General features: G+C 38.1%; 2 protein-coding genes across 8 annotated transcripts in view; one reads left to right on the forward strand and one right to left on the reverse strand.

Annotated features, from left to right (window-relative positions):
* The window catches only part of ZNF536 (zinc finger protein 536), a 343,774-nt gene that overhangs the window by 167,369 nt on the left and 148,905 nt on the right, over positions 1-27,500 (forward strand). The window lies entirely within an intron of this gene.
* On the reverse strand, positions 3,242-8,019 carry LOC116793456. The gene is made up of 2 exons (XM_032701332.1): positions 7,604-8,019; positions 3,242-5,846 (listed from the first exon to the last, which is right to left on the reverse strand). The coding sequence occupies exon 2, from the start codon at positions 5,558-5,560 to the stop codon at positions 4,820-4,822; it is 741 nt and encodes a 246-aa protein (XP_032557223.1). The 5' UTR covers positions 5,561-5,846; positions 7,604-8,019; the 3' UTR covers positions 3,242-4,819.

Raw genomic sequence — 27,500 nt, forward strand, 5'->3', positions numbered from 1 at the left:
GGACCATTGCTGCTCATGGCTTTGTACCTGCATCAGCAGGTGATACTCAAGTGCAATTTAAGAAGACTTTGGCTAACTCAGTTCCCATCTGTGGAGTATCCCTCCACCCTTGTCCCTAGCAAACCCAGCCTTCACTTGTGGCAGCTTTTCTAGTCATGGCTTGATCTAGTTGATGGTACCAATTTAATGCTTTTCCTTATTTCAGATGAATGTTCCCTACCTGTACTTCCAAAGACTTTACTGCCCAGCCTAGCTGCAGTTTAGGTGGTCTCAAAGTTTATAGGACAGTTACTTTGGGGTTTAAATAAAACTCAGAAGCTTGGCTGCATATGAGTGAGTGAGAGGGAAGGAGACATTAGGCAGAGGTCCAAGGAGAGGCTGATATACCAGTGTATTTTCTGTTTATTTTTATTGTTATTATTATTATGACTATTTTCTGTTTGTACACAGCAATCACACAGAGTGTGACATTCCTAGGAGCTCAGTGATGGACAGCCTGAATCCCTGAAGAACCAAAATGCCTCTCACAGCACAGGCCCACCTGAGATGCACAGGCAGTGCTGGGCATTTGTAGGTGTGGGCATTGGCAGGGTCCCAGACCCTCCCTACCTGCCTTCTGAACCCCAGAAAGGTGGGGAGGTGGGCATGGCATGGTGGAAAGGTGGAAAGAAGTCGTGGTGGGATCTTACCAGCCCCCAGCTGGGGTTACCACAGTTTTCCCACAGTGCCAGCGTGGCCTCTGCAGGCTTCTCTTCCCTCTCCCCCTCTCCTTCCGTGGAATTACTCATCCCTGAATGATACTCCTTTTTCTTCTGCTATGAAACACACTCATTATTTCTGGACTATTTCCCACTTTCTGGATTTTTTTGTACCTTAAACTTTCACTGTCCTCAAGCATGACCAGAGACCTTGAGAGGACACAGCCTTACTTTGGGGCTTGTTTAAATATTAAACTAAAGTGTAGGAGGCAGAAGTTAAGGGCAGGACTTCTTGGCCATGTCTGGGGTTTTGAGCTCATTTCTGATCTTTCTGGAACAACAGAGACACTGTGGTGTTAATGTTAAGGATCCCCCTAGTTAGAAAATGTACAAAATGTGCAGTAGAGTTACTGCTACTTATTTTTTAAATGTGCTTTATAAGAATGGCTGTAAGTGGGATTTATACAGTTTTACTTCTGTCAGCTGTGCTTCCTGCTCATATCTGTCCTGATTTCTAGCTGTGTCTCGTTTTAGATGACCTCTTCATTACATTTTTAGGAATGCCTTACCACATATATCATAGGTAACGTAATTAAAAACTGGTCTACTCACATCTTATCTAACACTGAGGTAGGGGAGTAGTCTATTTATCAAAAACTGCATATTTTTTCCTTTTAATGATCTAACAAAACTATTCAGAGGGGGACAGAAGCAAATCCAGAAAGGCTTTCTGAAATGTCTTAAGCATCCATCTTAAATACTTCACACTTTCCTGGGAGATTTATGGAATACCAGGTATGATCTGACTGAGACCAAAAGGTGATTCAAAGCTTTCTGTGAACAAAAGAAAAGCAAACAGCCATTTTTCATAATTTGTAGAGAATTCAAGGAAAGAACAGAACATCTTTGATTTTGATTAGTAACTGAAAAAGGATGGGCATATAAGGATGCCATATATGTAAAGAGGAAAAATTGCAGAAGTGAAAGTTGACAGTTACTGTTCTGTTGTATATTCCAGAGCCTTTATTTTAATCTTATGGAACTAAATATGTGGGTTTATATGTCTGCATATATCTTTAATCAAGTAGATATCTGGTATGATTAATATATTCCTTGTTATTTTGTCACTGAAAAAGTAGGCACTGAATTCTGAAGGGGAGGAGTTTATCAAGTATTCTATAATTCTGTAATTTTATTTGTTTTCTTAAAACAATTATGGTGCCAGTACAGTGAAGAACATTAAGGCAACATAGAACCACATTTACCACTCAATGGTATCAAGGCCACCACAGTTATTTCCTACTCTGTGTGAAAATAATACCGTGGTTTCTTAGATACCACTATTTAGTCCCTATGTGTAAATGCTGACTTTTTGGATGTGACCACTATAGTATAATTATAATGAACTTTGAAAGAGGGATAAGGAATGAATGTTACTGAAAAGACAAGCAGTAGTAGTGGACAAATGCAGAACACTTTCTATTACTGTCTCTTTGGCAGTTTCTTTTAAGTCTTATCATTGAACATACTGATACTTTGCAAAGAAAGTCAAACTCACTTTCATTGACACTAAAAGGACAAGGACATATGACTTGGGCAATGCAATAGCACAGTGGTAGCTCGTTTTCCTACCTTTCCTATGTCTTAGGAAAGGTAGGAAAATACTATGCCTATCTACCAAAACATCATATATGCTAGTTTTTATATTAAATCTTGACACAGCAACTTTGTCTATATTTAAGAGAGTGTCTGATGGTAGGATTGCACTATCTTTTGTGTTCTGCTCTGTCTTTATATGGGTGACAGGTTCAGTAGCTGTCTGAACATGGGGAGAGAAATCAAAGGCAGTGAAACTGCAGAAATAACACCAAGGAATAGTCTCCATTTCTTTTGCACTGAAAGAACTGTGAAAAGACCTGAAAGTACGTTTGCAGCAGCCAGAAACTGAAGAACTCACAGCTGTGGGTACAATTGATGCCCATCAATTCCCAGGCATTCTCCTCCCAGCTCCCTGTGGTGAATAGCAATTTTTTGCAAATGTATCTTAGGGCAAGAAAAGGTGCACAGGAGTGACCCTGGTGCAGGTTCCCAGTTTATTGAGGAGAGTGATAAGTATCAGAATTAGGCATGCTACAGATACCTTGCTTTTTATATGCAGCAACACTGAAGTGATCTCATCAACTATCTGAACATTCAGCAAGTCCAAAATCAAACGCTTGTGTGTCAGATATACACAGCTGTATTTGTACTGTTGCTCTATCTAAAGAACATGCCAATTGCTTTACTTAGAGTGAGTTGAGAGAGAGACTCATTACTAAGAACATGTATAGCATTATCAATTGAAAACATTATTGTTCTTTTCCTCGGTGGTTTTAGTGTCCTTGCTTATCCTTTCACAGGAGCCTGTGCTAATGTATCTTCAGAGAATGTGGGGCCTGATTTTCTACTCCCATGCACAGTGTGTCATCACTGACACCTCTGCACAGTGGGTGGGTGTGTGAGTTGGCACAGGCAGGCAATCAAGATGACCACAAACTCAGGACTAGAATGCAAAGAGTAAATTTATTTCTATTACCTCACTACCTGGGGGATCCCCAAAGCAACACCCAGGCAGAAGTGCACTAGTGGAGATGCAGGCACCGTTAAACTCAGTCCATGCCAGAGGATCCCTGGCTTGCTGTTCACACAGGCTTATCAAGACTTATTCCCAGCTGCAAGGTCACTGGAGCCACTTACAGTCCTCCTCGCCAGTCTTCCGCTTTTTAACCCGTTCCTCCCAACTTGCAACCCCCTTCCTCAAGAGACCACTGCTGCTGGGGCTGGAAATGTGGGATAGGAGATTTGCAGAGGCACTTGAAGCATATGAGAAAAGGAACAAACATATAAGTATATAATGCTTTAAGTGTCCCACCCCTCTTGCCAGGGAAGGAAACCACCCAGTTAGCCAGGCACCACCGGCAGGCTGTGTGATTAGATGTAGTCCTGAAGATCTTGAATGATATCCTCCATGCCAACTGGTTCTGCAGGTCAAAGCAACACATGCCTTCAAACTCAGAACAGCATTTATGATGTTGAAGGGCGACGTAGCTCATCAGTAATCGATGTTGTAAGGTGTACAGCAGTTACTCCCAAATTTAAGGCAACAGCTGCCTTGGATGTCCCAGTTAAACCTTGCCACAAGGGCACACGCCAGCTGCTCTATAGTCACTTCTCAGAAAGAATAACAAGACATTAGCTACAGTAAAAAACAACCACACACAAGTATTTACATATTGATTTTGTAGAAATGTATATAAGATGTGCTGTCATGGTACAAGCCTACAAAGCACCAGAAGCCAGCCTGTGGTAAGGGAGGAAAAGAGGAGTGTCATCTCTGTCCTGTAACACATACGCTGTTGCTCCAGCTCCTTCAGCTAATATTGCTCCAGGCTTGGTAACTTGAGATGGGGTAATTGCCCACACAGATTGGAGACGTGTGGCTTGCCCTTTTTCAGATTGAATTTTGTTTGGATGTTGGGTTTGTGACACCAATAACATAGTTCCAATACACCCCCCCTAGATAATGCACAGGAAATCATCAAAGACACATGAAATACAAGAACTTGAGAATATGATATTAACAGAGGATGGAGAATAAAGGGGAATAGACAGAGTACAGGACCATACTGTATCGTCAGGGGTTATTATATGAATGCTCACATCTAGATTAATAGGTTGTAGGATCCATTGGTGTAAAATTCCATTTCCCTTTGGCTAATATTTTGGGAGAGACACTATCTGGAGGATTTTTGGTCCTCATTGTGTTTCGTACTGAAGGTGTACAGTCACACTATCTTGGCCTGTGATTCTTTCAGTTTCTTGCAGTGCCCAAGCTATATTTTGAATTAATTTTCCCATTGGGGTAAAATATATAGCAGTGCCTTGGAATGTCTTGGACCAAAATTCTACAGATTTTTTTAATCTTTTGGTCCAGTCATCTGCCTCAATACCCACAAGACTATATCCTCTAGAATTATTACTTCTAATTCAAAAGGATTTTCTTGTCTGGGAGTCTATAATTGAAACTCTTTTGGAGTATAAGTATGTGTGATCTATGCCACATCCCTATCTGCTAACTCTGACTAAATCTCAATCTCAAAATCTGAGTACTCACTCCAGATATTTCCATCCCATTCCTTGGGATCCCGTGAAGATTTCAAAGTTGGAGCACGAACCTGGGAGATCAAAACCTTATTTTCCACATATTTATGCCTAGGTGACACCAGCTGCTGTATAGTGCATTGCTGCTCATAGCACTGCTCTGCTTGAGTGGTGGTGACTTCATGAGCGATCACGTTTGCAGCCTGTAAAGTCACAACTTCCTTTTCCAGCTCTCTCACTTTACTCAGCAACGCTGTAACTTCCCGTTCGAGAGCTCTGGCGTAGGTAACCAATTCCAGCTCCCTCACTTTGCTCTGCAGTGCTATGGCTTCACAGTCGCGAGCTCTGGCATAGGTGAGTAATTCCAGCTCGCTCACTTTACTCTGGAGGGCTATGACTTCACGGTCTAGAGCTCTGAGACCAGTAGCCAAGAGCCATCCCAGTCTCCCTGCTAGCTTGCGGGAGGACTTTGATGCCGCTTTCCACGGCAACCCGCGCATGGCAACCTCGACCCTGTGGGGGTTCACCACCACCCCGTCATCTATTTCAGGCCATGTCTCTGGAGTGGCCATTGTGGCCAGGAAAGTGGCCACGGGGGTCCAGCGCTCAGTACTGGGCCATCCTGGAATGTGGGGGTTCACCATCACAGCCTCCCCAGGCCCCGACTTTTTCAGCTTTTTTGGCTTTCTCAGCTTCTTTGATTTTTTGGCTAGCCATGGCATGGTTGCTCCTGGATCTGTGTGTAAGTCGGCACAGGCAGGCAGCAGGGACAGGCACAAACTCTGGCTAGAACACAAAGAGTAAATTTATTTCTGTTACCTCACTAACCAGGGGATCCCTGAAGCAACGCCCAGGCAGAGGCACATGAGCAGAGATGGAGGCACTGTTAAACTCAGCCCAGATCACAGGATCACTGGCTGCTGTTCACACTGGTTTATCAAGGGTTATTCCCAGCTGCAAGGTGATTTACAGTCCTTCCCTCCAGTCTTCTGCTTTTAACCTGTTCCCCTAACAGAAGGAAATAAAGACACATCAGGATAGTAGCACTTTGTGCTAGTTTACGTGTGTTTTGCAAAAATACAAACGATTGTGCAAAGCAATGGAGAATCAGAGTGTGTAGGGCACTGGGTTTATATTATTTTTTCCCCAAAATTATATGACATGATCTTTTATCAGCCAAATTTGGCAAGAACTAAAATTTTTTGTAGTATAAAATGTGCAATTTACAGTGTTTACAAAGCATAACTTTTTAGAGTGGAAGAAGGATGCCCAGCTGTATGTTCAGGTACCACAATTACAAGGTAGGTGAGTGTGTGATCCAGTTGTTGTTTTACTGGGCTTTTAGCTATTTTCTGCCCTTGACTGGCATTAAGCTCCAGGTCCTTCTGTTGAAAGAATTCTGATTGATTAAACATTTTTGTATTTTTTTACTTCCTGACATGTTTGAACAGCACTGCTGACTTGAATTTAGCTTGATGAGGCTAGTGAGCCTAGAAAACATGGGAAGTTTTTTGAAGTTAAATCCTCAACACACTGCACTACTGTGCTTATTCATCATGGGGGTTTTCACAGCTCTAGTCAGAATTTCAAAAGATTCCATAGCCAAAGAAAACACCAGACTTTAAGTAGCAGGACTTTCTTAAACTGTAGAGTAAATTTTGGCAAGTAGATAAAGTAGTGTTTCAAAACTGTTTTCATTGTTGCTGTGTTTGTAGAAAAGTCCATAGGAGACAAACCAAAAACAAAATTAAGATTACTGTATTGAGAATAAATATACCAAAGGTCAGTTTTAAAAAACTTTAGTAGGGCAGACTCTTTAGTAGTGACCATTTCAGACACTGGGTTCTATTCAGTAACAGTCACTGATGAGTAGGTAGTATAATAGAAACAATGTGAAAGTCATTAGATCAATTTAAAATAATTCTGTAAATTCTTGAATGAAAATGAAACAAAGAAAACCACATTTGATCTGATTCATTTATGTAATTTCCTTATATTTAGTAGAGAAAGTGGCTTCTTTAGTCATATCTTTAATTATATTTAATCAAATGCATAAAACTGGTTCTCAGCTGCACATGTGAAATCATACTGAAGACAGAGGATTAAACGAAATAGGTTGTAACTGTACTCAAACCTTGAAGGCATAAGCTTTTTACTTTTAGGATACCACCAGAAAACGAGTGTCCTTCTAATCTGGCTCCTGCATGAAAAAATTGTGGGACAGGTGGACTCTTTCTCTAAGGGATAATATGAACATCAGTTGACATTTATACTGTGGAAGGATGAGTGTTGTTGCATTAAGGGTATGGGTATTCAGCAGAAAACAAACCCCCTTGGATTCCAGCTGGTCCTCAGAGATCAGAGGGGCTGGGTGTGGCTGGGCTTAATTTCTGATTCTAGTCAATAATCACTATAGGGCTGGTCGAGTTCAAAAGAAGAACTTGCATGAGCACAGATGCAGAAACAGTGCAGTTACCAATCCAGGAATATAGATCTGATCTAGTTCAGTAAGGACTTTTCATGATCCAGATTCATGAACATGAATGTGTATTGAAAGTTTATTGAAGCAACAGAAAAGCAGGTTCAGGATTGCTGGTGATAAATACACTGGCTACAGAGTGTTGATGTGTGCTGCAGCAGAAAGTACAGTGAGAAACATTCTAATAGCACTATATATATATATATATATATATATATATATATATATATATATATATATATATATATGATGAATATTCCCAGGTATACTCCAACACAAAACTCACCTAAAGGCGTCCCTTCGGGAGAGAAAGAGAGACAGTCTGTTGACAAATCCTGAGCAGACAGAGATGTTTTCCCCCTTCAGAGGTGTTTTCCCCTTCCAGAGGTGGTTTCCCTCTCCAAAGGTGTTTTCCTCCTCCAAACGTTTTTTTCTCTTCTGGCCTGTTCTGCCCCAAAACTCCCCTTTTATACTATAAGTTTTGGTCTGTTCCAAGGGGATGAAACAGTCTTGTGTTATGATGGGTTTTGGTGACTTTGTTCATATATGTGTCGTAGGTCCCATGTTCTCCTTCTTTTGAATCCCAAGGGATGTGTAAGTTAATATGTTAATGGAGCTTAATGAGAGTCTCTGTTACTCAGTCAGAATTTATAATTGAGAAAAGAGGTAGAATAAACACTTTGGCCCTCCTCCTCCACGTATTGAGGCAGCAGTAAAGGCTCTCTGACCTTCATCAGAGCCTCTTTGTGCACATCCTTATCTCCTTAACGAAACAGATTTATAACAAGTGTTGTTTTTCACAGTGAAGGGCGTGTGGCTATTGGTTGGTGCTGAGGCTTGATGTTCTCCTGTGCCTCACTGCAACAACATTGGGCCACGAGACCTCCGAGGTCTTGCTCGAGCCAGGTACAAGATAAGCAAGAGGCCCAGCTCATGTTTTTCTCAACCAGTCTCATCAACTCTTCACTATCTTAAAGCAACACTGTACAATTCTGACCATTTGCTGTTGAGCATGTAACAGTTATCGTGTAGGTGTTTCTTTTATATATTTTACTTTGCTGTCTAGCTTTATTTATTTTATTATTTCATTTTCTGTTACCGTGTCAGAAGTGATAGTGAAGTAAGAATAGAGTCATTCCCTGTTCTAATACCAGTTATTATTATTATCCTTTGAAGTATAAATTAGAAGGGCAAGAGTGTGAACTAAGAGTCTTCCAGGTTTGTGGTTGGTATTTTGTCAGTGCGACCCCGTCTCACACCGGTGATCGAGCCCAGTAGGTGTTAGCACTGAGCTAACCGGGCTCGTCGGCCTGTGACAGTGCCAATAACAGGAATGTCACTGCTCTAAAAACTTGCAAGATTGTGCACCAGGAAAGAGGCACTGTGCTTCAGAGTGATAGGAAACCACAAAAGCTGTCCATCTACTCCATTGCATGCTGAAAGAGAGCGTGCACAGAACTGGCATTAGAAATAGTTTTTGCTGGCGTAAATATTGCATCTACTACTTTCTTAGACTCTTTTATAGCGTAGCCTGCTGATAAGCTGGAATGCAACCTATGTGTGAGGAGAGAGATGGACAAATAGGTGACCTGCTCTGAAGTTTTTGGTATATAAGGTCTTCCCTTTGATTGTCTGTGTCTGGGTCGGTGAACAGAAATTTGGAACTTCCCTTGAGACAAGTAACATGCAGTGTTTGCTCGTGTATTTGCTTCCCTTTCAAATATTCCACAGACTGTACAGACAAAAGACAGATTAGGCTTTGCATCAGATTTACTAGAGCTCTACCTCCTTGCCTTTGGATTCCAGCTTGCATTTTACACTCCTGTCTGAAGTTGCTGAAGAATTAAGCTTGTGTGTGCACTGCTTGTACATAACAGGCTTTCCCAAGTGACTATTTAGCACTATTAGAAAAAAACCAAAAAAACCCAAAAAAACAACAAACCAAGACTAGCAATAAGATTCTGGTAAATGTAAATGGATTCTATTTAAAAATTGCTCATGGCATCTTTTTGTAATGACCATCTTTTTGCTGCACGTGGAGTACTGGTGGCATTAGTGAACTAAAGATACACAGATTTTTAGGGATTTGGACCTGATTTGCATTTACAGTGCAGATGTTTAGCACTTTTTGGCAGTGTAGTGGACTTAGATTAGGAAGAAATGTAAGGCAGGTACACTTCAAACCTTCCTGATGCTTGACTGGTGTGAATTGTGTAGATATCAAGGTACGCTCTCGTAGCATTCGTAGTTTAAAACTTCTAGTTCTGCTTGGTATACCAGTGCCATCCACTATGTTTTAATCAGTTACATCAGATGTGAGTTTACAGCAGCAATTTGGAGCCAAACCTGAGCACAGTGATGATTTTGACTGCTTTTCAGTAAATGTTGTGTTTTGTGAAATACTCCTTTCTTTGGTGTCTGTCACTGGATAATGTTTTTTTTAAATCCTCATCTGAATTTTTATGTGTTTATTTTTTAATTTCCTGTCAATACAAATGGAATCAGTGGCTCTGTCTGTTATTAATATTTAAAATGTGGGTGTTTGGGTTTTTTAACACACAGGCTGCTATGCCCCTTTGAATTTCCTTCAGTTTTTCTTTACCTCTAAACAATCTTTCATTACGAAGTTGTTTATCTGAGAAGAAAGTGAGACTGTCTCTTTGTATTGCTGAATAACATCACTCTTTTTCTCAAGAAGTCATTACACACTGACATCATATTGTTCTTCATTAGATGATCTGTTGCCTGAAAGTACCTTGGTGACACTGAACTTGAAAGCAACAAGAGTACAAGTGCTAGGATGCCTGGAGAGCAGAGACTGGCAATACCTTGCTCAAGCAGATATCCAAGATAATTTTAAAAAGGCATTAACAAATGCAAACCACCCCCACAGAGGTAATTTTCACCTCTGAATTTTTGCTTGTTTCATAGTCCAGCCCAGACTTCAGCCATCAGTGTTACAATGCTGGAAGCCAAGTCCTACCTAGCAACGATAGCCATGTGCAATAATTCAAACTTAAAGAAAAATAACACAGCTGCTGGTAGAGTAGTGTCCGGAGATTTCTAGGTGCTTTCCAACAATAAAAGGGTGGTTTCTGTCCAGAAAATGTATGTGTGTGCATGAAAAAGACCTTCAGTATTCACAAAGACCACAATTAGTGCTGTAATTGTCATTCCCTGATTAGTCGGAAACCTTATATACCCAGTGGATTTTATTTTGCTATTCACAAGTTACATGAGAAAAGATCACAATATAGTTGCTTGTGAAATCTGTGGAAGTATTACTTTGATTTGGGCTGTTTCACACATCATTTATTATGAACTTTCAAAATTCTTAATCCTGTGACTGATTACATAGCTCTAGTGGTGAGTTTTAGTATGATGACTGGAGGAGAATTAGCCTCAAGTCTTTGTAAGTGTAAACATACCATGCAAAAAAACCCCAAAAGATTAACTTTTCTTACAGATAGTGTATTTTAGTGTATTTTTCTCTTAATTGTACTGTTCTGGCTAATATTCCTGCCACACACTTATTTAATGTAGAAAGAAGAACCAACATCCAAAGATGCCAAAAAAATTTCCTTATCATCTCCAAACCCCAAACCCTGTAGGAGAAAACTGAAAAAAATATGTTTATTTTGTTTTCCTTCACAGGTGGGGTCACTTTCCTCGGGGAGAGGGGGTAACCTGACTGCAGTTGTCTCATAAAGATCTTTATGATCGTGGTAGTTTGTGGGGTTTTTTTACTTATAATAAAACAGCAATGAAAGACTTAAAATGCATTACCCCTCAAAGCTATGAATTACACTCCCCTTCAGATGGGATGGTAGAAGGGAAGCTGTGCTGTGTGGCCCAGGGGGGTGTTCATAGTCTTCCTCGCTTATGCAACATGTCCCACCTGTTGTTTCAAGTTCCCTGTTCCCACTTAGCTCCAGCTGCAGTTGATACTCTTCCAGATCAGGCATTCCTGTGGCCACTAAAACACTGGTTGCACAGAAAGTAATATTAGGTGAAGTTCTTACAGCCATTATCCTTTCCAAATACCTTTTGACTTATGAGGAGCTAGAGCCACGTGGCTCATTAATTGCCCTTTGATTACCAACGAGGGCTCTGCCAGCTGTGGGGGGTGCAGTGGAATTCCAGCTTGGGAATCCCTGGTACACAGTAATCAAACACAGAGCTTGAACGGTTAATGCTCTGTTTGCAGATCCTATTGGATAACTACTGAAGTTGCATGGGTGAAATAGATAAAGTTGGGAAGTCTGCAATAGAAGTGTTTGCCTTTATACTTATTTACTCACTGTTGTTGCCTTTGTACAATAATATCTTTTCCCTGAAGGTCTTTGAAAAATTCAATCACAAAATAGAAAAAGAGTATGTTTGTTCTGGGTAAAATTTGGAAGCATTGTTCTGATGACACCTGTAAAACATAATTATAACTCCCATAGCTGCTTCCTCTCATATTTAGAGAGGAAAATTCTTTGCCTCTAATCTCAGGTGCATACCTGTGGAAGGCTTAGATTCCTTCAAGCAGTATCAAAGTAATGATAACAGTGTGCAGCTGCTGACTGTCTTTTGCTTGTTGTTACTCACCCAGCTGTTTAGAGGAGAAGAAAAAGAGAGAGAATATCTCTAATCAGCCATATGGCACAAAGTTCTATTTGCCACAGTAAGTTAAAACGTACATTACTGGTCAGCATCTTGAATGCAAATTTTGACATAGCTTTCCAGGAGTGCTAGATGTAAGGGAAAACAAGATCAGATATATTTAATTCACATTATTTTATATTATGTATAGAAATAGTTTATTCTGTCTCAGTGAAGTTTCCACGACTTGAGTCTGCTATACCCAAAAGAAGAGCATGGAGTGCAGATCTCAGCCCCTGATTTGGGTCCTAAGAGGTAAATTAAGAACTGTCGAGTTTGCATTTCAGATTTCTACAGTGCAGTTTCACTTTGCTTATACGTTGTACATTATACAAATTAGTATTCTGGATCAGACAACTGGGCTGTGAAATCTAGAAGACGTTTTTAGTACTTGTTGGTGTTTGTAGTGCATATAACCAGTAGTTTTTTCATTAAGAAAAGTTTAATTTCGTCCCTGTTTTTAAATTGAACAAGAAGTATAGATTTTAAATAAGGGGAAAAAAGATTTTTGTCTTAAAACCCCCTCCGTCTTTTTGAGGGCAGGTGAATGTTAGAGGAGAAGTGAGGGACTATTATGTGTTTAAAGTCAAGCTTTAAAAATTGGCTTGACCTTTAAAATTTAGCAAGTTCAATTTTTAAAGCTTTTTCTACCGCTTCATGTGTGCATATGACTGGAACTTCTTTGGTTATGGACATATTGACTTCAACCATACTGTTTGGTAGACTCAGTGTCTTTCCAAAATGTAAAAGGTAGGAGCACACCTGTGTATGTAGTGTTGGGAGCATGACTTTAAAAACTGAGAGGGATTGTAACCCTATTAATGTTGCTTCTCACGATACCACTACAGTGCTTTTTTAAACTCTGAAACCTACTCTATTTCCAAAGGATTTAAAGATATGATTAATTTTGTCTCCTTGTAATATACTTAAAAACAATTTCCATAAAGAATAATACGGAGTTCTTCCAAGTGTCTTTAAAGCACAGATCTCAAAGATCTCAGTTCCTGATTTGCTGCTTAATTGCTCTCAGTATTTATGTTCTGTGTATTTGTTTACATTAAACACTGATAATCTAGACATAGTAAGATACCATCCATTTAAGACATTTTTTATATAAGTTCTGATCAGTTGGATGAGTGTTTTGGATGAAGCTGTTTTGGGGTACTGGTTTGCAGAGATATTAAGCTGGGATACAAAGTATTGTGATCGGTAAGGCAGAATAGTTTTTCTGGTTGATGCCATAAAAAATCACTGTGTACTAATGTTACTTAAAAAAGAGACATGCTTTTTCCATTTGGATAATGATTCTGGGTAGTATAATCCAGATGAGTGGTTAGGTCTCCTGTATTTTAAACAATCTCTCTTCTGTGATTCTTAATGTCCTTTGACTTGCACTTCATAAGGTACCAAGAAATGTTTGATCAGATAAGAAACTTGTTTTCTAAGAATAGCTGCTTGAGTGGTTCTGCACTGTCTTACAAATTTGTAATTTCATATGGTGAGGTGTTATCTCTTAAAAAATAAGCCTTGACCCATATAATCAGTACAATTGTTTGTTTCCTTATAGAAGCACTAAAATTAAAACTATCATGAGAGGATTCAAAAAAAGATTTTTCCACGGAATATAATTCCTTCATCTGATGGCCCATCTTGCTATTCTTCTCACTGTTTCCATTGCTGTTACTTAAAAGGCTTTGACAAATATAATAGACTTTGCATAATGATGCCATTGTAAGTCACTTCCAGCATATTATAGTGTGCAGTTAAAATTACTCTTGCGATTACTACTCTCCAGTGCTTCTACTTTATCATGGCACCAAATGAAATTAAGAATAGGCATATTCCTTCCTCTACTTACCAATATTAAAAAAAATTAATCTTAAATAACATTGTTGTAATTTATTCACTTAGAATTCCTTTTGGATCTTTTTTTCCCCACAGATCGTTAAGAATTATCTTGCTGTATAAATAGATTTTAAAAAATTAGAATATATACATTTTCTGATAAAATTACTGTGAAGTTGGGAGCATCTTGTAAATACTTTCTTCAGGGGACAAGACAATGCCATACACTGAAGGACTGTTCTGTAGTAGTAGATATAGAATGGAAAGAACCATACTTTATTTCAATACCATATTTTCACTAGTGATCCAAAGTGTGTGGTTATGTATCTGCAGGTTCTAGATCTGTGCATGCCCCCTTGGCAGAATCTGCCTCTATTGTCTTTTAACCCAAGATGACAGCTTTGTTAGTTTTGATGTAGTTAGTTTTTTCCCTTAATGACTAAGCTGGAAAAATAAGGAAGCTTTTTACCCCTTATTCTTATTTTCTCATGAATAATAGTTCTAGAAGATGAGTGTTCTAATGCATATGATGAGAATCCCCTAAATAAAATGGTATTATTACCGGAGTTAATAATGCAATGGTGAAAATATTCAAAAACAATGAGGTAAGTGAATAATGCAAAATACCATACCTTGGGGTTTTTTTATGTGTGGAAAATACTTGCTTTTCCTGTGATACTGGCTGCATCATATAAAAATGGAAGTCTTGGCTGTGGAAGTCCAGCTCAACGTTGGTGCTTTGTAGGAGCAGATACCCAGGGTTTCTGGCATGTCCCAGTTTTTTTATGCTACCTGGAGTGGTGGGCAACAGTCTTCTGGAAGGGTCTTCCCTGTAAATGGATGTAAGTGGGGGACTGCCCTTATGTATTTTGTTGTGTCTGGAATACAGTAACTCTAAACCTAAGCTACAAGAGGAAGACAGACAGCCAAAATGACAATGCAGTATAGTCCCCTCCAACTGGATGGGGAGCTACCAAATCATTGATCCGATGTACCCCACTTATAGTACATGACATGTTCAGGAAACATCTGTGTGCACTGTGGTTGCTTCACTGCTATCTGCCCGAAATCATAGTCTGTAAAGCTCAGCCCTTGAAGACTCAGCTCTGACATGCCACCTCTCTTATTCTTCACTAGAATGCATTTATATATTTAAGGATACTTGAGGCTACAGTTGCTTTATGACAATCTGCTAGTCTGGAGCAGAGGAGACAAGAAGTTCTAAGCATGCTGTACTGCAGACTGCTCCCTCTTGAGTCCCCTGCACTGTGACTCCTGTCAGGAACATCTGATGTCTACCAAAAATCTGCTTTAGTTGTAAAATCTGCTGGTAGAATTGTCTCAAGGAAGTCAGAAGGCAGACAAGGCAGGAGCTTTTGTTTCTCTTGTCCTAACACCTTGTGAAAAGGGTGTCTTGGTTTTTGAGATCTTTTGGTCATCTGTGCCAATAGCAGTCTCAAACTACAGATTTAGACAATTGGATTAAAAAAGTATTCCTCTACGTGTTTTAGCTTTCAAATAAGTCTTCATAACCTTCCTTTTCCTTTGGGCCTCAGATACTGAATAGCTTAAACTTTGGTCTCAACTGTATTGACCTTGTCTCACAAGCCCTTAACCAGGGTTAACAGAGTTTACCTGGTTAAGGAAGGATCGCAGGGTTTACGGAGTTCAGGCTTTGGTCACCATTAACCCCCTAATCTGTTTCTTTCTGAAATGCTGACAGTCTTTGATCATGCACTGCACATTTAATAGTTTCACTCATGACTTCCATTGCCAGAGTTAACTGAAAACTGTTAAAAACATTAGAGGTTTTTAATTCTTTAATTTATTGTCAAGAACGAAGCTGCATTCTGCCTGGTGTCTGTCTTGCTGTCACTCATTGCTTGCAGTCTCGGAAGCACTGTTCATGCTTCTCCTGCCTTCCATGTGTTCAGTTTCAAATCTGGGAAGGTTTTTAACTTTCCCTTAGAAGATTTTCTTAGTTATTTTGCTATTTACTTTTACTATTATGTGATATTCAGCAATCAGCCAGAGCTTCCAATGGCTGAAGAAATCTGTTTGGGATCTGTTTCCAGTTGACTCTGCATAGTGACAAGAACTTTTCTCTCTTGCTTGTTTGTTTTGCTTATTTATTTATTTTAGTACTGAGGAGAGATTTCAGATTGAAAGCCACTGAGTTTGAAGACTGACTTTGTTGCCACAGCAGAGGCAGTGCATAGTTCCCACATGCCATCAAGCCAGTGCATTCTTATACCTACCAACCAACTCTTAGCTGATGATGGTTATCTTCCACCACATGTAAGCAAGCTCTAACCATCAATCTTTAGGTGGAATATTCTGTATGGTATTAGCAGTTCCTACAGTGTCATTTGGTTTGAGGTGAGCTTTGGAAAGATGATGTTTGTGAAGATCTTTGTTCTTCCTTTCATTTTATAGCACATTATTATTGTTTACCTCTGTATTTCTGTGTACTGCTTATACTAGGGATTGCTATCTGTGTAACTATTGCATCTCCTGCTGATTTTCTTTTAAACATATTTTTGTCCCTAGAGTACTGGCAAAAGCCACATGATGTTAATCAGGTGTCCTATTGCTGAGAGGGCCTTTGGGGAGGAATTTTTTTCCTGGTAGTTACTCTTGGAGAAGTATTAGCTAATGATGTGATCAGGTCTTAGGGTTTATAAGTAAGGACTATGTACAATAAGTACAGTAAAGTTCTGTAAGTCTTGCCAAATTTAGTTAGTTGCTCAAATGCCTGAATACCTGTATAAAGTCAGCCATTAGAAATGGATGCATCTTTTTGCTACTAACAGTGTGTCAAGTACTTTGCTGTCTTTGGTTTTAGAGGACGTCTTGGGAAAGTCTATTTGACTGTCTGCATAGTATGGACTCAAAAGCTTTAAAGATTTCTCTCCATGCATGTTTCTTTGTAGATGGTGTCCACTTCTTATCACACTTCTTATCTTATGCTCCTTTGGTTTTGGAGTCTATTTTGCCTTCTCTTTTGATGTTTTCTACAGAGATCTGTGTTTTATTCCAGGATGGACAGATCTGTTTATGGTAACACATTATTTCAACTATCCGTAAAATAAAAATATTTAACCAGCATCACTGGGTCAGTTTCTCCATGTCTAACACATAAACAGCTAACTTTTGCACTAATTTCTTTTTTAATTGATAAATCTCAAAACAATTGGAGCAGAGGTAAAAATATTGCTAATTCTATTCAACATTTTGCAAAACTTAGGCAAGAAATACAAAAGAATTGGCCTGAGGTCATTCAGTATTCCAGTGGAAGAGCCAGTGGAGCAACTCCTGAGTTTCAGTCTAGTGATTTATATGCTAGCCTATATTGAGTTTCTGTAGCTGGATTCTGTAGTTCTTTTTTTAGAAAATTGCAGATCTTTCTGCAGCCAGTATTCATCATGGGTAGGTTCAAAGTAAAAGTATTATTGTATCTGCTATCAAGTAGGTTGATAACTCTATATTTGCATCATTCTTCTCGAACTGGCTGAGGCCATTTTTTTTCCTGTCACACAATGGCAAGTGTCCAGTACGTTGAAATAGATGCAATTACAACAGAAATTAGTGTGAGTTTTTAACCAGGCAGCTTTAATAAGTAGTGGCTGCTGAGGTTGATGGCTAAAGCAGTACTAGTTGTTCAACTTGACAACTGATGGAATCTCCTAGAATAGTTTTAATTTGATATGTTGACTGATATATAACCATAACCAATGTTCAGATTACTAGAACACCCTTCACATTTCCATTAATTAAAGGGTAGATGTCTCTCTTATTAGTTGGTGTTAAGTTTATTTCCATTTAAGATGTTCTGTGTTTTGGAGAGGCCTTTAACAATTGTTAACAACCAAATGGTTAGTTGAAGTGCTATTACCTAATGTCACCTCAGTAAAAAATATCATTACATGTGATGCTGAGGCTGCATGGGTGGCCTTCCAGTCATAAGCTTGACTGAATTTAATATTTATTCCAATGTACCTTTTAATTTCAGTTATTTTCTGGGAACTTTTTAGATATCCATTATGGAAATTTAGGAAATTTGCTTCTTGCCATGTATTCTTCTCTTCTTAGCATGAAAGGAACTGTACTGTTAATAAAAGCTGTAATTTCCTATTTAAATATAAATATGCTTTTCCCCAAAATTATGGCGTATTTTGTCAAATGAAAATAGTGGGTAACATCAAACTAAGTCCTATCCTATAGCACTGTTTTAATCAGGTTTCAAAAAGTCCAGTAAATTGTTCTATTTGACAATTTTGACTTGGAAAGAGAAACATAATACTAAATAGTAATGAAAGCCCAACCCAATCAACCTCACTGGTCATCAACCCAGTTACTGTTGATGCTCATGGATTCACAGAGTCTGATTGAAGTTACAAGGTGTTGTTTTAATCATCTTGTGCAAGCAACTGGCAATTCTACACAGCTGAGGTGAGTAGTGTATGTGTATTTCAGAAAGTAGGTACATGATGATATTTTAATAAAGCATAGTCAGATCCGTTAAAAAATAGTGTGTACAAGCCCAAATACAGAACTCATATATTATTTCTGGGGGATACAGGGTGTACAAATACGAGCATTTACTTTGAAGAAGAAGAATATCCACTGATATTATTAGATTTATTAATTTATTGAGGTAACCACAGATCATATTGCATTTTGTGAGCCACAAAATTATTCTTATTCTGAACAACCCTTTAATTTGGAAGATATTACTTTCCTGGGCTTAAAACACTGGGGTCCTAATTTCTGGCAATATTCTCTTGCCTTGGAGGCTGCTGTTGGATTGAAATCTGTTGTTGGTGCCATACAGTCACTGCTGGGTTATCAAGTTGTACACTGGTGATTCATATCTAAATTATGTTCCTTTCTTTTTCTTTGTTTTAAATCATATTTAAAATTGTAAATAAAGCTACTTCAGACTTTCTTATATGTTCTACTCCAGTTGAAGTGAAACGTCTCTTTTGGTGCCAGGACATTGTAGAGACTTAAACTGGCATAGTTCCTCTGAAATCATCAATCATTCCAATGTACCAGAGGTCTGGATTAGGTCTTAGTTTTCACAAATTTAACAGATTTTTTTTTTTAAGTAAGGAGAAAAGAAAAAGATGACAGACATAAATGATTAAGAAAAATAAAATAGCAGCTAATTTAATCAAAAGCATATATGCCAATAAAGCCAAGTACAACTGTCAAAAGGAAATAAACAAAACAAAGCAAGAATTTTATAATTTGACATGTTTGCTTGACAGATAGTACTTTTTGGACCAGCACTTGTGCTGGTGTAAAGTGGCATAAGCATATAAATGCCAATGGAATTTGCTGATTGTACCCACTGAGAATCTGGTCCCTGTTATTTAAAATAAGGATTGTATCAGATGTTCCACTGTTCATTCAAAAAGCAATTCACTTCTGAATTAAAAGGCTCTCAAGGTGTTTTCATAAAATCATACTGGCCATAGCACAAAGTTCCTATTTAATCAAGGCATCTTTGAATTGTGAAACTTTTCCTACTTGAATTTCTAACATAATTTTCCATGGTTATATTCTAAGTGCCAGCCATTAAAAAATCCTGTTTTTTCTTTCTTTTGGGTCAGTCACCACTTGGGTGTTTATGAAAGGATTGATGTATATACTGTCCAAAAGGATTTGGTAGGGGGTAGATTTGAATCACAAAAGTGATTATGTTATTTTACTTAGGAAAAAGTCTTTTTTGTACCCTTTTCCATAAAAAAAAAAAAGATAAAATCCTATGTAAATAATAAGTGTTTTCCCTGTAATGAATGTTCCTTTCATTCTGCATTTCTGTATAATATTGGAAATTGTGTTTTTATTAGAAGAGGTATTGGATGGAAGCCAACAATTTTTTCTTTTAACTTGATATTTTGGGCTCTGATCTTTGTTAAAACTACAATGGCATGTATCTAGTACAGTCAGAGGTCATTTCTATAGCTACTACCATTTCCTATCATTTCTGGGGAATGTTTGTTTTCAAAACAAAGAATTGGGTTAAAGCTTAAGTATCGTATTTCAGAACATATTTCAAACTGAAATTAAGAATGCTAAAACCTTTCCTTTAAAGGTCAGATGATATTTATTATTATTATAAAAATGATCTGTGATTTATGAATTTAACTTCTCGTAAACCTCCTTTGTAACAGAATATGCAGTCAGAAGCTTAACATTACATTGTTTTCCTTTGACAACGTATCCACGAGACCACTGCAGCTGTTCCTTTACTCACAATAGCAGATTAATTAACACAATCATATGCTGTTGGCTCCTACTCAATGAGTAGGTCTGCAGTGGGATAGATAGGTAAATCCTTTAAATGTGTATGAGATAAAGAATATACTATAGTAGTTTCATAACTAGCCAGTTTTGCTTCTGACTAGTCAGCCCTATCAGCAATGGTTCACTGACTACAGAAGCTGTGAGCTTACATTTCAAAGGCAGCCACACCTATTACAGAGCAATAATGCCTGAATCACTGCAAAACTCAAATATGTAAAAGCACAGGCACACTCAGAATTCACCATATTTGCTAAAATAACAGGCAATCTGCTTCAAGCATTTTGAGTTTATAGAGTAACCAGGAAAAAAAGAAGGGACATTTTTGTTGGCTGCTTCATTTAAAAAAAAAAAAAAAAGTTCAATCATTGCTTTCCTTTAATATCTTAATCTGGTCATTATTCACTTTTTACCCACTGTGTTAGAAATACTTGTAAGCAGAGGCCATGGCATCAGTTTTAAGCACCAGAAGAATTTTTCATCCATTTCTCTGTGTGTGCTAATGAACATGTGAGCAGCTAAATCTCCTTTTCCTAAACAAACAATCATCAGCACCATGTAAGTATTTATTTGGCAACTTTAGCTGACATTTTAGTGGATGCTAAAACCTTTGTTACCAGTAATATAGCTCCTTTTTTTTATTTTTTTCCATTTATTTTTGTTTTATTTTTTGGTTTGGTTTGTATTGGGGTTTTTTTAACTTTAAAGAGAAATAACCTATTGGGGAAAGAGGTAAGCATCAAATTTAAGAAAATGTCCTTCAGGCTTTCCACTACAACCCATGAGAAAAAATAATTGTATGCTTTGTTACATCGTTTACACACAAACTGAGAGCACAGCAAACTACTACATTGAAATTGTCTCATTTAAGGGACAAAGAAAACTCATTGTGAGACCTCTTTTCTGAAAAAAAAAAAAGCTAAACCACTTGCTAGTTTAAATCATAGAAGTCCTTTCTGGTCCATTTTTTACTGCAGTTGTGGTTATGTCCTTTTACATATTCTATGAGTTTTATGTAATGGTATAAATATGCATTTTGATCATAATAAAACATAAAAAGTAGAGAACATGACTGATTTTGAATGGAGGGTTTTGCTTGCACAGGAACAGCAGCATTAGACTTACAGATGGGAGAAAACCAAGTTCAGAATCTTTTTGTGCAGTACAGTTGTTGAAAAATAAACACTTTAATAGCACCCAGCTTTATATCTGAGAGTCCTTCTGAGTACCCAAAGCTAGTATTTTTGAGAGGAAAAAACAGAGCTGGTGAGCTGGCTCCAGTTTAGTCAAAGATGAAAGCAGGCAGATTTTTGGAGAGACAAGGTGGATAGAAAATTTTCTTAACTTCTGAGTGCTTCTGCTCCTTGCTCTGTGAGCAGAATATGCTCTCAGGTCTTTCAGGTATGGTTTCTCTGACAAAAATGACTGTAAAGAGAAGCTTCTGCTGCCTTCAGCCTTCTCATTTCCCAGGACTGATGTACTTGCACTGGGCAGCAGGGTCATGCCCTGCAGAGTAGGAGCTGCAGCACTTTCTCCCTCAGGCTGGCTCAGGAGCCCCAGGAGGAGATGAGGGTACAGCAAATGGGTGAGGGGGTGCCAGGGCAGTGTGAGAGATCACACTGAGTAAGGCTGACTGGCAGATGATAACATCAGTGTGTGTGCTATGACCGCTTGGTACCAGGGATACTGAACTTAATTCATCAAGGCATCTGGCTGATGTATAATTTCAAGATGTAGTAGTGTTTCCCTGCAAAATCCAGGGGGTTATCTCGTTATTTAAAAAGGAAGGGGAGGTTCAAGAATTTTAGTGGAGAGTATTACTCAACAGATGACTATTACTCAACCTTATTAATTGTATATTTATAATATATTTTCCACCATATATATATATATCTTATTAGATTCATTGTACTGATGAGCAGCTGAAATCAAAGGAACTAAGAATCGTATTTTCAGTTGAAAAAGCAGTAGCTGCCAGGCAGTGAGCTCTTCTGAAAAATCACTTGCTTTTAACCATCCTGCCTAAAGTTACAGGCTTATCTCACTGCACTGTTGGATCTAGAACAAATGTCTTGACTCTTGATCAAAGAAACAAAAGGCACCATCTCATATGGTATCAGTGCTGGGAACTGTGCTCAGGTGTGCTGTGATTTACAGACTGGATTCCAGTTCTCTCTGGATTGCTCCAGTGCTATGAGACTCAGGTGCTACAGGAGTTTTTTTTGAGCAGGCTAAGAAACATGTTTGGCCACTTGTCAGACTAAAGACCATGCCCTGCTTTTCTCAGAAGGAGAATTTTCCATAATTTAGTTTGTGTAATTACCTTCTTTAAGCCTAAATTGTCCATGCAGTTTCAGTTTGATACCATTTTTCTTACTCTGTTTTCTAACCCTCTGTTGTTTCAGATCCTTTTAAATAATTGTTACTTTCTGTCCCTGTGACAGGTGAAGAGGTGACTGTGTAAACATACCTGCTGCAACTTCTGTTGGACTTTGTATTCTATTAAGATAAAAGTGTTTAAATTTATATGAAAATATTAAGCTCTTAGTGAAATTTATCTGAAGATAGACTCAAAGCCTCCCCATCTTCTGTCATCCCAACCCAAATTTAGGATCTGCAAATCTTTCCTCTTTTGACAGATTGTACTTGTCCTACCTGGTAGTTTCTATGTTTTAAAGTTCTCTCTGAATTTATGTTAAGGATTCCTGTTTTCCAGGACTTACAGTGAAATACTTGGAAATGTCTTTTCCTGTTCTGTGATGCAACAGCAATGTTTTGTGGGCCTCTTATTGAACAATGCAGAAGACCACTGTCAATGGATGGAACTTCCCACCACTGGGAATTGCTGCAGTAAAGGTTCCTTGAGAAGTTTTTGAGAACAAAGAGGTACTTGATAAAAGCAAGAAAATGGAAAGCTTAGAAAACAAGGTCATAGAGAGGCCCATCAGTTTGTACCTGCACAACAGCCTGTGAATAAGGATTGTATTTTTTATATTAGAATAAGGTGTTCATTTTTGTCAAGTCCACTCTGCAATTATAAATATTTTATTCAGTGTAACTTTGCAAGTGTCTTGCAATGTGCATTTCTTATAACAATCTATATATGGAGTGGCACAGTAGTATTGATTTGTGTGATCGCTTCTACCAGTGATGTTTGTCCTTTAGTCTGTCGGGTCATATGTGCTGAAATGAGTTGAACATATAGCTTTAAATATTTAGGTTTACTTTAGTCTACTTCAAGGTTGTTGTTGATGTTATGGGGCTGGGATAGGATTCGGAATAAAATCAAATGAGCTTCTTTTTTCCACAAACTTTTCTGTAAGCCCAGGTAAGTAATTCTGTATTTATGTGGTCTTTATAGTTCCTGCTGTTCTAAAATACAGATGGGCTTTCTTTGTTGAATGCATTGAGATCTGTGGATAAACATTTGTACACAAAAGCTAAATGGTGGCAGTACCGTGGTTTGTGGTGTGTTGAGCTCAGGAAAGCTGAGCTGAGCCCCACCCCTCCGGTTTTTAATATTTAAACAGGATAGTTGGTGATTTCCATTTCAAACTGCATCCAAATAGTATTCTCTGAGTTTGTAGCAGATGAATTAGTTCCCACTTTATCACTAGTTATCAAAACTTCAATTAACAGTAAATTCGTACTGGGGATAATAGAAGTTTTCTAGAGTTTTTTTTTTTTTCTCATGGATAGTCATCAGAAGCCTTGAGTATGCAAACCTTTCAGGATTCCTTTTGGCCTTTGGATAAGAAGAGTTAAGCTTTTTTAATTTTACTGACCTAAAACATTTCTAATGTACTCTCCTTTAAAATTAAGGGGACTTTATTTAATTATGAATTAGAGGATTTGGTCAAAAATATATTTGCACCCAACTATCCAAAAGCCCAGAAATATCACTAAAATAAACATGGTATTATCTGTACTTATCAAATTGTCCATTTTCTTCAGCTACTAACTGCATCCTCCAGCACTGAAAGATGTGTCACACAAACCCGTATTTCTTTAGAAATATATGGTTAGGAGTTTTTTAAAAGATGACTGTCAGGGGTTGAGTCATCAGTGGCATCATGGTTAAATTCCCACAAAAAAAAGAAATTATTAGCCTCTGACATTGACCTTTATAATCAACTTGCTTTTTATCACAACATTTGTAAGGTGCAGGACAGACTCATGTTGGTTTACAGGTCTGTCCTTCACCACAATAGCACAGTGCTGGCCATGGCAGAATCACTTCACAGGTACATTGAGTTCCAGGCTTCCCTGTTTGCTATAATGGATATCTTGAAAAGTAAACAAATAATTTATTTCCTTAATGTTATTTTTTCCCTAAAAACAAATATTGAATTTGTTTCTTAAAAAGAAAAAAAAAATCTTAAACCAAACAACACTATTAAATATGAGATAAGTGTAGACTGGGAATAGTTGTTTTGAGTTTAGCTTCAGTAATTGAGCTTGAGGTTTGTTGCTTGCTCTGCTCCTGAAAAAGAATTTGTACCTGAAAAACATTTCTGCTTTTTCAGGTTATGTTAACTATTTTGGTATTAGTTAAGTTTTAATATAAGCTGTTACTTCTTGGAAATTCTGCTGTGTTTATGTCCTTAGTTCATCATAACTGTAACAGCATTATTGCTATAAAATATAGTAGAGAATTGCAGTAAAAATTACTGAAACATATTCTACCTTTAAAATTGAATGAGGCTTCTATTGACATCAGCATTAAAAGGCCAAACTGAGAAGATATCATTACTGACACAGAGGAACATTTTGCCTTTGTTCATAGTGAGTTATTAGTGAGGCATGCCTTGTACATGTTTCCCCAAAGACTCCAAAATTTCCACATGTTACTTCCATTCCCAGCTTGTGTGTTCTGAAAACCCTACTGTGTTTAACCCAGGGACTCTTTCACAACTCATGAAGCACATAAGTTTCCCAAAACCAAATCCTGGTTTCGCTGAGCTCTAAGCAAAAATGCAGCTCAAACAACACACTGGGCTGTGACTGGACCGTGAAAAGCACCACCCAGTTCTCAGCGTTAAGAGATGGAAAACTTTGTTCCCTTCCCATTCTGGTACCATGCTGAGAAAAGGGCTGAGTTTCTGAGCTTGGACAGCTTTGAAATGAGGAGCTGGTGGAAATGAGATCGTGATTGTGAAGTACTAGAAGGATTTTCTGTGTCTGGTGGCCCAGGCTGCAAACAAGCTGTACCTGGTGCTTTTCCTGAACGTGTCTGCAAGAAGTCAAACTCCCAACAGCCAGGAAAGAGAGAGAACTGATTTGACAATTAATCTCAGGCTTGTTGATGGAGGTCAGGGCTGCAGGGTTTCAGCATCAGCTATGATTTTTACTTCAACAAAGTTTTTTTTGCAACTTAAGTGCTACTTAAATACATAGGTTTTTTCCTTACTGTGTTTGTTAATAGGTTGGTTTATATTTGAAATACTGATAAATACTTCTTTGTTGGAAGTAGGTGTTTTTGTGGAGTGAGATAGATGACATGAAATAATGCTGATTTTCCCCCCATTCAGGGTATGTTCCTAAGGTTGTAGGGAGTGTAAAACTCATAAGGGATAGATAATGAAAATTATCAAGGTGGTAATTAGCTGGATGAATGCAATGGAATCGGTTTTTTGCTATATTCTTGTGCTAGTATTTCCATCTCAGTAACAAACATAAAATTGTTTGATGTAGGCCATAGAAGTGGAATGTTTGCATCCAAGAGTCCTGCAGAAAGCCACAGAGAAGAGCAGTACAGATCTGAGGCTTGATGTGCTATACTGCGTGATGGTGTACAGTGCATACTCTAGGAGAGTTTTGTTCAGGTGTCTTAATGGGCTTTGACAGGTTGTTTGTAGCTTAATTTACAAATGAATTTGATTAAAGAGCTCAATGAAAGAGTCTATATTCAAGTCCGGATTTGAAGTTGTGGTCTACTAAAATGAAATGGAGGCTCCCAAATTAACACCTCAGGAAATATTTGATTATCTTCATAGTTTGGGATTGTTTTCCAGCCAGATAGTCTGTGAAGTACAAATGAATAAGCTACCCCTTTTGCCACCATTATCAATGACAAGGCTTTTATTTGACTGTAATATTACAGGCATTATCATAAGCTGAAGTGTCTTGTGCTGAGTTGTACACAGGTCTAGTTCAGTTAGAGTTGGGGGATGAAAAACTGTCTTTGTTCTTTCTGTTCCAATTTCTAACCTCCAAAAAGCCTCCTCAGGCCACGGGCTATGAAGGAGCCATGGAGGGAGGAACAAGGCCACAGACATGTGAAGTCAGTGCCAGGAGATGTTTATACTCAGCAATAAATGAGTAAGGTACTGCAGACTTCATAGAATGACTGTACTTTTTCTGTTGTGCTGGAATTCCGGACCTCTTAGAGTTTCAGCAAGTAGGAACTTAAATGAAGATTAAACTAAAGGCCAGGAGCATGTTTTAATATGTATATAGGTTTTGTTGTTTTGAATCTTTCCTTGATTCCTGGGATAAACTCTGTGCTTATATAATAAAAAAGAAAACTGGTGAATTAGGAAATAGGAAGGGTTCATCTCCGGGATTAATTTGTCCAAACTGATGCAGGCAGTGCAGGTTTTGACTGGGGCTCTGAGTGACATGAAAAGATATTTGGGAACTGCTCCTTAGCTGAAATGGTTAAATATTCAGTTCTGTGTTCCTCATTACTTGTAGATTTTCATTTTGTTATAATAGTGGTCGGCAACAGCTCAGAACTTGATTTGTCAAGACAAGTATGCTCTGCAAACAAATGATTACATTCTATATGAAGGCATTATCACTAAATCTGAAAAGAAAATATTACAGGCAGAAATTATAAGGAGAAGTTTATAAAACAAAGATCTCCTTTGGCAGAATATGTTCTTATAATCAAGCTTTTAGCATACCATAGTTTAAAAAAAATAAAAATTTTGCCCACATATACACTAATAAAAATAAATCTGTTTCCGATTACTAACTATGCAGCACAGGTGCTTGTTTGTTACGAGAGAGGCATGTTCATTAATTTTCAGCTATGAAAAGTGCACTGTGCCATAAATATACAATTCAAAATGTACTGCTGATAAATGAATACACAGATTGTTAATGTGCCAGAGTAGGGTATTGGGCATAAAACACATGCCAAACAGGAGCACATTGGTGATGTGCTAATGCTTTTAAATCTGGGTTTAATGTAGGCACATAACCAGCTTTTTACATTATTGCACTAACTTTTACCAGAATTTAGGGCAATATCTATTTTATGGGACGTTTTACTTTCTAGTATAATAATACTTTATACCTATATAGCACTATCATCCAGGGATCTCAAAGCACTTTACAAACATTAATTAACTAAGCCTGTCAAATAGGTAAAC

This window comes from Chiroxiphia lanceolata, chromosome 13, assembly GCF_009829145.1.
Source record: "Chiroxiphia lanceolata isolate bChiLan1 chromosome 13, bChiLan1.pri, whole genome shotgun sequence".
Lineage (NCBI taxonomy): Eukaryota > Metazoa > Chordata > Aves > Passeriformes > Pipridae > Chiroxiphia > Chiroxiphia lanceolata.

Excerpts from the sequence above, each read along its gene's own strand:
- LOC116793456 (XM_032701332.1), bottom strand. The coding sequence starts at position 5,560 with ATGCCATGGCTAGCCAAAAAATCAAAGAAGCTGAGAAAGCCAAAAAAG.